Source organism: Bidens hawaiensis, unplaced genomic scaffold, assembly GCF_021521415.1.
Source record: "Bidens hawaiensis isolate Kalapana, Puna unplaced genomic scaffold, B.hawaiensis_p1.1 tig00024057_1, whole genome shotgun sequence".
Taxonomy (NCBI): Eukaryota; Viridiplantae; Streptophyta; class Magnoliopsida; order Asterales; family Asteraceae; genus Bidens; species Bidens hawaiensis.
In genome coordinates this window covers 32,198-41,851 of record NW_027493795.1, presented here as the reverse complement: position 1 = coordinate 41,851, position 9,654 = coordinate 32,198, and the positions used below count along the sequence as shown (strand labels likewise).

At 36.6% G+C, this 9,654-nt stretch overlaps 2 protein-coding genes across 2 annotated transcripts; one reads left to right on the top strand and one right to left on the bottom strand.

The window, feature by feature from the left end:
- Positions 1 to 3,441: 3,441 nt before the first annotated feature.
- On the top strand, positions 3,442 to 4,968 carry LOC143568698 (putative F-box/FBD/LRR-repeat protein At4g03220). The gene has a single exon (XM_077054786.1). It carries the CDS (start codon positions 3,442 to 3,444, stop codon positions 4,966 to 4,968), a length of 1,527 nt encoding a protein of 508 aa, XP_076910901.1.
- A 740-nt stretch (positions 4,969 to 5,708) lies between these two features.
- LOC143568688 (zinc finger protein ENHYDROUS-like) lies at positions 5,709 to 9,314 on the bottom strand. The gene is made up of 4 exons (XM_077054777.1): positions 9,077 to 9,314; positions 7,496 to 7,892; positions 7,155 to 7,414; positions 5,709 to 6,600 (listed from the first exon to the last, which is right to left on the bottom strand). Exons 1-4 carry the CDS (start codon positions 9,216 to 9,218, stop codon positions 5,870 to 5,872), a joined length of 1,530 nt encoding a protein of 509 aa, XP_076910892.1. The 5' UTR covers positions 9,219 to 9,314; the 3' UTR covers positions 5,709 to 5,869.
- Positions 9,315 to 9,654: the final 340 nt, after the last annotated feature.

The following is a 9,654-nucleotide window of genomic DNA, read 5'->3' as shown; positions in this document are numbered from 1 at the left end:
GATTGTTCGTTATTGCATCAACTATCTGGTTGTGTTCATCAACATTTAGGGTTAGCTCTTGTGTCATTGAACCAAAAATCATTGGTCATTGCAATTTACTTGATTTTCATAATATAAAACTGGTGATTATCTGGACTAGGTTCGGTTGTGTCAACAATTCGGTTAAGGTATCGTTTGTCATCATAACTCAAGCTTTTAAGTCTAATAATTACTGCGCAACCAATTAATTGAATCTGTGATTAGTGCTATTACATTACCTGAACCTAAAGTGACCATCGTTTCTCATAATCGTTTAAGTTAAAAGTAATCGTTAGTTTATTTTAATCATTCTTCAAACCTGCTTGACATCGTTTGTCCAATTAGTATAATTAAATAATAGTTTATAATAGACTCGCACTTTCCATCGATTCCCTGTGGAGACGACCTTACTTACCCGTACTAGTTATAGGTATTTAAGTCTTAAAATACTTGTTTTTGATTAGAGCACGACATCCACATCATATTATTACGAAAAATTTAGTGAAATAATTTGGTCGGATCCCCCAAGATTTCCAAAAATATGGTCAGGATTGTCAGAATCTTTCCACGTGTCAACTTTTAATTGAACAAAGCGTCGGCCCGGTACATATGATGTATATATGTGTGAACCCTCGGGTGGGCAAAAATGAAATTGCTCTAATTTTGACGTTATTTTACTAATCTCGTGAAAATAACGTTAAAAGTGACGGACGGTTAATCAGGCATCATGTAGTGGCGTTGATAGCTGAAAGATAAGGGTACATGCACCAATCAGCCGGTGTCCCGATGATTGAGTGCTATGTGCCTTATGTCCAAGGCTTGATGCAAAACTACTATCGAGCCGGGGGTCTCACCGGAAGCAGCCTCTCTATCCCTATGGGGTAGAGGTAAGGCTGCCTACATCTTACCCTCCTCAGACCCTACCATAGCTTTGCTATTGGTGGGATATACTGAGTACGATGATGATGATGATGATGATGATGATGATGATGTCGGCCCGGTACAAATTATTTGGGACATTTTTATAAATTTCATTATTTAAGGGCTATTTTAGTTTTTCTTTTCTTTTTTAATTTTTTTGTTTTCATTTAAATCGACTCAAACCTTTTTTTCGTTTATATAGTCAGCCACCCATCGACCACTAACAAAAATTATTGCTGAAATTTGGAGCTCTGAATGTGATTGAGGTTAGAAATCACAGTTAAGTCTTTCAAACTGCTAAGTTCTTCATAATCGTCGATTATTATTATTATTATTATTATTATTATTATTATTCACTTGTCACAGAAATTGCTAATTCTTTCTTCATAATCGGCGATTATTATTATTATTATTATTATTATTATTATTATTATTATTATTCACTTGTCACATAAATTGCTAATTCTTTCTTCATAATCGGCGATTATTTATTTGAAAGATTCTATCTTTATATATAGACTAGTTTTTATCCCCCGTATTACGGGGTTATTTTATATTATGTTTTTCTAATATTTATTTATTTTTTGAATATTTATTTTTTTATTGTATAAAAGTACATAATATACTTATGGTTTGATGATAAATTGTTTAAAAATAAATGAGATGTTATAACCCGATTTAAAAGCTATATGGGTTTGATGAGACCCAAAACCTGTTTATTTTTTTACTATAAAATTGGTTTTTAATTATAAATAATATATATATATTTTTTAAATAAATCATAGATTAATTTTTAGTATATTCCTACTTTATAGGATTTTTATATCAAATATTTGGTGAGATTAGTTTTTAATTTAATGAGATGTTATAATCCGTTTAAGAAATATATGGGTTTGATAAGACCCATACCCGTGAATTCGGGTCAAATGCATGAGAAGCCTACATTTAGAAATCAAGCAAATCTAGTGACTCCAAAAAAAAGGGGAGCGACCACATCGCGACACATAAGATTTTTATGTTTTCGTTTATATATATTATAGATCTTTAGAGTTTGATGTCTTAGCTCCGAAATTTGGGTATTTTTGCCCATGAAAAATCCCAACAAATATTTTCCTACATAGGTGTTTTAATATTATTAATTTTTAATAATAAAGAAAAAAAGGAAAATATATATAAGGTTTTTTGCAAACTCATCCGTATGAGTTTTTACACCAAAATTGGTGTTATGGTTTTAGCCCATGCGGGCTTTGACTTCTTGGACAAGAAAGAAACAAAATCGGAAGTTTGTTTTCTGGATATATATTCAACCGACATCACACAACATATATAGAGAACTGTTTTCTTCATTTATATATATCACGCAAGGAAGGCAAGAGAATATTTTGTGGTGTATCCCTATTCAGCCGACACAAGCAAAGAAACCAGAAAACCTTTGGTTGTTATTCCTCTTCTGCCGTAACAAAACATTACGAAGAGAAGTTTTTTTGTGCTCCAAGGTTTTGGTGTTTTGTGAAGATAAGAGACGTTTTAGAGACCTGGTTTGTTTCTCGTTGGTGTTACCTTTTACTCTTTGTTTTATTTCATATACTTGATGTTAGTTTGTTCAAGTATATGATGATTTGTGTATGCCTTAGTTTTACCTAGAGAAGAATTTGTATTGCTCTTTATTAGTGATAATAGATTTGAAACGGCTCTAGTAGTCCCGTAGTTTTTACTCTCATCTTGAGAGGTTTTCCACGCTAAAATTTTTGTGTCACTTTTACTTTTAGATATTTGTTTGATTCCTCATTGGTTCATTCGGGTCGGGAAAAAGTTTAGTCAAACGAAGATTAATTCCGCACTTTTGTTTACAGTTCGTGGCTAGGTGGTCGTTTTTCCCAACACTAACACTTGTTTATTCTGTTGTCTTTGATACCTTTGTTGGTGTCTTAGCCCCGTGGATTTTTTAAATAAGGTTTAGCGGTCAAAAACTTTTTTTAGTTTACCAAGAGGTTGTGATGCAACTTGTTGCTCGTCTTATAGTAATCGTACTTCTCTTTTTATTTATTAACGTTGTTTCGAAATTTAGTCAAAAAATTTTTTTTTTCTTAAAAAGGATGCTAAACAATCAATAAGAAGATTTAGGGTATTTAATAATTACATGGTTTGCGGTAGGCGAACATGGAACGGGATCGCAATTCGCTAGGTCTCTAAAATTCGGTATGACGGGGTAGGCTCATTTTGGATCGGCCATATAATGTGGTACTATGCATGTAATTTTTCAAAAATTATATATAAAATTTTCCAACTTTAGGACAATAATTTGAAATTAGATCATCGATCTCATTTATATACCTTGGACATTGCATGCATGCAAAATGAGAGACATGCCGGTTAAAAGATTCAAAAGGTTATGTGAAGAAGAAGAAGAAGAAGAAGAAGAAGAAGAAGAAGGAGGAGGAGGAGGAGGAGGAGGAGGAGGAGGAGGAGGAGGAGGAAGAAGAAGAAGAAGAAGAGGAAACGATGACGTTGGCGGACAGGCTATCAAACATGCCAGAATCCCTGCGGCTTCGCATTCTTTCTTGTCTTGACTCCAGGCAGGCTGTTCGAACATTGGTGTTATCGAAATCATGGCTCTCTACATGGACTTGTATTCCGGTTCTCAATTTCACTTCCTATGGTTTCGATTACTTTGTCATCAATGCTTTATCCGGTCGTCAATCCGTGAAGCTGGATAAGTTAACCTTCAAACACGTTGGAGACTGCGGTGACGAGATTTCCCAGCTGGTTTTCGATTACGCGTTTTCACAAGGTGTCGAAGAACTGGAAGCAAGCATCCAAAACATCAAGAGTTGGCCAACCGGGTCATCGGATACACTAACAAGCTTGAAATTTACCAAGATTGGAAGTATTAGTGCGGGTTACACGTTTTTGGAACTAAGATCAGCAGGATCATTCAAGAATCTCACCAGTTTATATCTCAGATCTGTAACTATTGGGGATCTTGATCCTTTCTCAGGGTTTCCAGCGCTAAATAAGTTAAGATTGGACTTTTGTCCTCTTGCAACGGAGGGCAATGCTTTGAACGTACACGCACCGCAACTTTCAAAATTTACCATCTTTTACGGCAGAGAGCAGTCCGTACGTCGCTGTGAATTCACTACTCCAAAACTTAAACATTTCGATTGGCAGGGGAGTGAAATTCCGCACTTGATGGGTAGTTTTCCTTTTCTTCAGGCAGTGTTCGTTAAATACATTGGCCGTCGCCACCAAGAAAAAGCAAGCATCCAAGACATCAAGAGTTGGTCATCGGATTCAATAACAAGCTTGAAATTTATGAAGAGTGGAAGTATTATTGCGGGTCGCACGTTTTTGGAACCAAGATCAGTAGGAACATTCAAGAATCTCACCAATTTATATCTCCAAAATGTAACTATTGGGGATCCTGATCCTTTCTCGGGGTTTCCCGCGCTAGAAAAGTTACAATTGGACGTTTGTCCGCTTACAACCGAGGACAATGCTTTGAACGTACACGCACCGCAACTTTCAGAATTTACCATCTTTTACAACAGAGGGCAGTCTGTACGCCGCTGTGAATTCACAACTCCAAAACTTAAATATTTCTATTGGAACGGGAGGGATATTCCGCACTTGACGGGTGGTTTTCCTGTTCTTGAGACGGTGTCCATCGACTACAACGGTTATTGCCGCCAAGAGAAAGAGAGGATGATGTTTGATGATCTGCTGATGTTGTTTAATTCTTTACGCAATGCCAGATCGCTTGACCTGTCCTCGCCTGTTGTTCATTTACTCACACTGTTTCCTCTAAATGGATCCTCACCGCCTTTCCCGAAGTTGAAGTGTTTGAAGCTGCATCTTGAATCTTTTCGCAATCCACACTTGTTTTTCCAGCGCCCGTGCAGGTTGTTGACAGAATTGTTGGAGCTTGTTCCAGGTCTGAAAGCTTACTTGTTGCCCAGGTCACCAGACTCTTTCTTTGGCGTATGGGTACGAAACAAACCCGGTGAGGTCGTGAGGAGGCTACCTTAAATGCAGTTGCTAGAAGAGGAATTTAAAAACATTTGAGTAAAGTTTTGCTTAGTAATTTTTATTTTTGGGTAAGAAATATAATTTTGCTTATTCGTAACAATGCCTAATTACACTAAGGTGATGATGATAATAAGAATAAGTAAACAATGGATGAATTCCTTTGAGAAAAATCTTCAAGCAAATGGTGAAGGCGTAGTTGATCATTGAGTTTTAGTTCATTTTATTTTAGTTTTTATAAGAATTTTTTTTCTCTGTTAGCAAAATATATATTTAGTGTAACGCCTAACGATGGGTCGATGGCCGCCCTACAAAATATCCTTGGTCTACCGCCATTGCTGCCTTCGACCACCAAGGTGACATCAAGTCATCAACCATTCCGGCTGCATACATAATCAATGTCCCTGAATTCACTTCCAAATTTTTTACAAAATATCCTCGGTCTACCGCCATTGCTGCCTTCGACCACCAAGGTGACATCAAGTCATCAACCATTCCGGCTGCATACATAATCAATGTCCCTGAATTCACTTCCAAATTTTGATAGACTCAAAAAAGTCAACCTTCAAAGAGATAAGAAGCATTTCCCTGAATGCTCTATTTGCAAGTTGAAATGCAGCATATTATTAAAAAGCCAGGCATATTTTTCATTTATATAAAAACTAAATAATATAATGAATCTTAGATGCATGACATAGGAATAGATGATATCAAGTAGGCAAAGGTTGATTCCTCCAAAAACTGCCAACTGCTAAGCAAACTGAGAGATCCAGAGAGTCCCATAAACATTTTTCTTCTGGATATAATTATATAAAATAAAATAAAACAATAATTTACATCAAAACAGTAAAATAATCCATATAATATAAACTACTTCCTAAATAAAAAAGTTACCAAGCTTGAGTTACCGCTTAGGTGCCATGTCTTTTCCATTGAACTCGTTGCCACCACCGCCTCTGCCGCCACCATGTCCAGTGAACCCATCAAGACCGCCGCCCATGGAAGTCATTAGAGCCGACAGACCACTGGTTGTTCCGCCACCAACTGCCATACCCAACCCGAGAAAATCAAGAGTGGCAAGCTTAGGCCCGTATACAGACGGAGTCCCCATCATAAGTTCTTGCAAACCGGGCCGCCCATCAAAGCCCATCCCGAGCCCAAGCCCGATAGAAGGACCTGAAACCGAACCACCGTCTGTGTCATCCCGTTCAAGCCCGTATCCTCTAAGTAGCGAGGCACCTGAAGCGGTTGCGCCCATCTGAGCGGCCTTCTGAAGTAATGCTGTTGCTGACATGGTGGGCTGAGGTGGCGGCCCATATTGTCCAGCTGTTCTGAAATTGGTTGACAAGCATAGTGATATGGGTTCTTGAGATGATAATGGGAGTGTAAGATCAGGTGGTTGTGTCGGTCTGGACATGGATTGGATAAAATCTTTGAATCCAGTTGTTTGCGGTTGTGGTTGTAAACTTTTCGGTGCGGTTGATGATGCAAATAAGCTAGCGAATACACTACTACTTGTGCTTACTGTATTGGTTGAGCTACCGCTACAGCTTCCGGTCAACCCTGCCACCAACGGTGGTGGGTTTTCTACAACAGGTTTTGAATCATGAATCATGTTTGAACTTTCTGGCAAATCTGCAGACAATATGTACTAATTTGAAACTTTAAATGAAATAACTGGGTTGAATCTCATTATTAAAGTATATAAAGAATAAACTACCATTTTCGTCTATGTAGTTTGGTCACTTTTGCTACTTTCGTCCATTTTTACTTTTTATCCACTTGTTTACTCTAGGGTTTCAAACACTTGTCGTTTTCATCCATCTCATTAACGGCATCCAACTTGACCGTTAAAGGTTGTTTAAATGCGGGGTATTTATGTCTGTTTAGATGCTTTAATATAGAGTTTATAGAAAATTGGATGAAAGTAGCGAAACTGATCAAACCCTAAGAACGGAAATGGTAGTTTACTATATAAACTCTAAACTAAAACACCTAAAAAGATATAAAAACCCTTCATGTAACTGACCTTTAACGGTCAAATTGAATGGTGTCAGTGAGATGGATGACAATGGCAAGTTTTTGAAGCCCCAGAGTGACCAAGTGGAGAAAAATAAAATAGACGAATGTGCGAAAGTGACCAAACCACAAGGAGGAAAATGGTGGTTAACTTGTATATAAAGTTATACCTGGAGAATTTGCAATGCACAAAACTGAAGATGTTACAGGTACTGCAGGAGTGACGGGCAGTGGTGGTGGTGGAGGAAGCGCTAGTAATGGTTGTGGTGGTGGCGACGGTGATGCTGATGAGGTTGATTGTAGTGCTGAGTCTGTATCTTTAAGCTTATGGTTTTCATCTATCTTGGGAGTTTCATCTACAGGCTGACATTTAGCACTCTCGACAGCTAACGCATCACAAAAAGCTCTGTGTGTAATAAAGCTATCCCGTCTTCATATAAACAAACAAAATGTGAAAACATGTTTTAGCAAATAACAAAGATTTTAATCTAACAAATATGAAATATCTAACCTTGAAAATAAAGTTCCACAATCACATTTATACTCTCGGGTTCCACATATCTTCAAATGAGCTTTCCAATCAGACTGAACCGCGTATTTCTTTGAGCACTGCTCACATGTCCATTTCTTCTCACCATGCTTCCGACTGTAGTGCTTTTTGATCCCGGTTAAATCACCTAATGCGCGTTTGGAATCATGATGCACACATGATGGCTCGGGACATACGTACACTCTTTTCCTAATCTCATTGGTTGTCCTCTGTTTAAGCTTCCATGGTAAATTGTGTCTTCTTCTATGAAGTTGCAGGTTTTGGTCTCTCTGAAACCCCTTATTGCAAACTTCACACACAAATCGATTTGTCGCCATTAATGTTTTCGGAGATAGAGCTATCACCTCTGCATCTGGATCTATATGTTGAATATTTTAAAACATTAATAAATCAACTTGAATCGGATTTAATTTCAATATAGCAAGCCCTAAGCCTAAGATTCCGATAAGTATATGCTAAAAAAGTGATCAATGCTTGCTTAAACCAGCGTGAAATCAGTTGTGACTGGGCTGTAAACGAACTAAACCGATCAAGCAGAACAGGGCTATGTTCTTGTTCACTCGTTAAGCTTTTATCAGACAAACGAACGGTTCACAAACACCTAACCAAACGGAAATTCTCGTTCGTGTTCGTTCATTAAGGCAATCAACTTGTTCGTGAACGGTTCATGAACACTAACAAACGAACACAAATCAACACAAACAATTTATTTTTTATTTTACTAACCGAGAATGTTCAATGTCAACGGTTCAGTCTGGCTACCAAGTTTGTGTTGGTGTTTTTTTTAACATTCATATTCACATATTCATAAATCATATGCATATGTTAATTAAAATTTACATATAAATTAATCACATAATACTCATATATAATTTTTGTATTACAGTTAAAGTTAATAGATTCGCTTCAACCTTGTTCATTCGTTAAGCTTTTATCAGACAAGCGAACGATTCACGAACAGCTAACCAAACGGAATTTCTCGTACGAGTTCGTTTCATTAAGGAAATCAACTCATTCGTGAACGGTTGACAAACACTAACGAACGAACACAAATCAACACAAACAATGTTTTTTATTACTATTTGGCAAGTTGAGAGTGGTCAGTGTCAACAGTTCGGTTTCAACGGGTTGGTCTATATGTTAGTTTACACATAAATTAATCACATAACACTCATATATAATTTTTGTATTATAGTTAAAGTTAATAAAATTAACTTTAATCTACATGACAAGGTTAAAAAAGTCATTAAAGAATACACAAAACCTTTAATGAACAAACATAAATAAACAAACATTAACGAACATAAACGTACACAAAAACAATTAAACGAACACAATTAAACTTCCTGTTCAAGTTTGTTCACTTATTAAACGAACGAACATAAACGAACAACTTTCCGAATTAGTGATATTTAATCATTAATCACTAATCTAACATCCAACTACCAATAAAGGCAACAAATTTAATAATAATATCCAGATGAATAATAAACCTAATTTAAGTTTCAAACTTAACTAAATCACAATAATATACTATACTACCTGGTGTGCCAGCTAAATTCCGTTTACGTTTAGCCGGTTGTTCTGTCGGCGCCGGCGTCTGATTAGCCGGAGAAGATATAGTAGCTTCGCCGGAAACTGTAGACTCGTTAACCGCCGAGGAGTTGTCGAATTCAGTCGTCATGAGATTAATAATATTATTATTATCATAGGGTTTCAAAAGAGTACAAAGACAAGGGTTTCAGACATTAGCCCCAAATCTTTAGGGCTATTGATTGAATCTTAGAGATATATACAGATAGATCACTAGAATCTGATATTAAAAGGAAATAAATCAATAATAATAATAATAATAACAATAATAATAATTGGGTTTTTTTTACGTGTTGCGACGGTGCATTAACGCGCATTCAGTTGCTATAACTTAAGTTTGTTACGATACCGACATCTATCAGCGCAGAAAAAATAACTAGTGGACGATGAGAGCCACGTGAAGTCAGTTTCTGATGAGAGCCACGTGAAGTCAGTTGGTATCGGTTAGTTTCGTTACGATGCATGCAATAAATCAAAATATAATTAGTGGACACCTAGAATACTTGTGTGATTTATAACACAAAGAA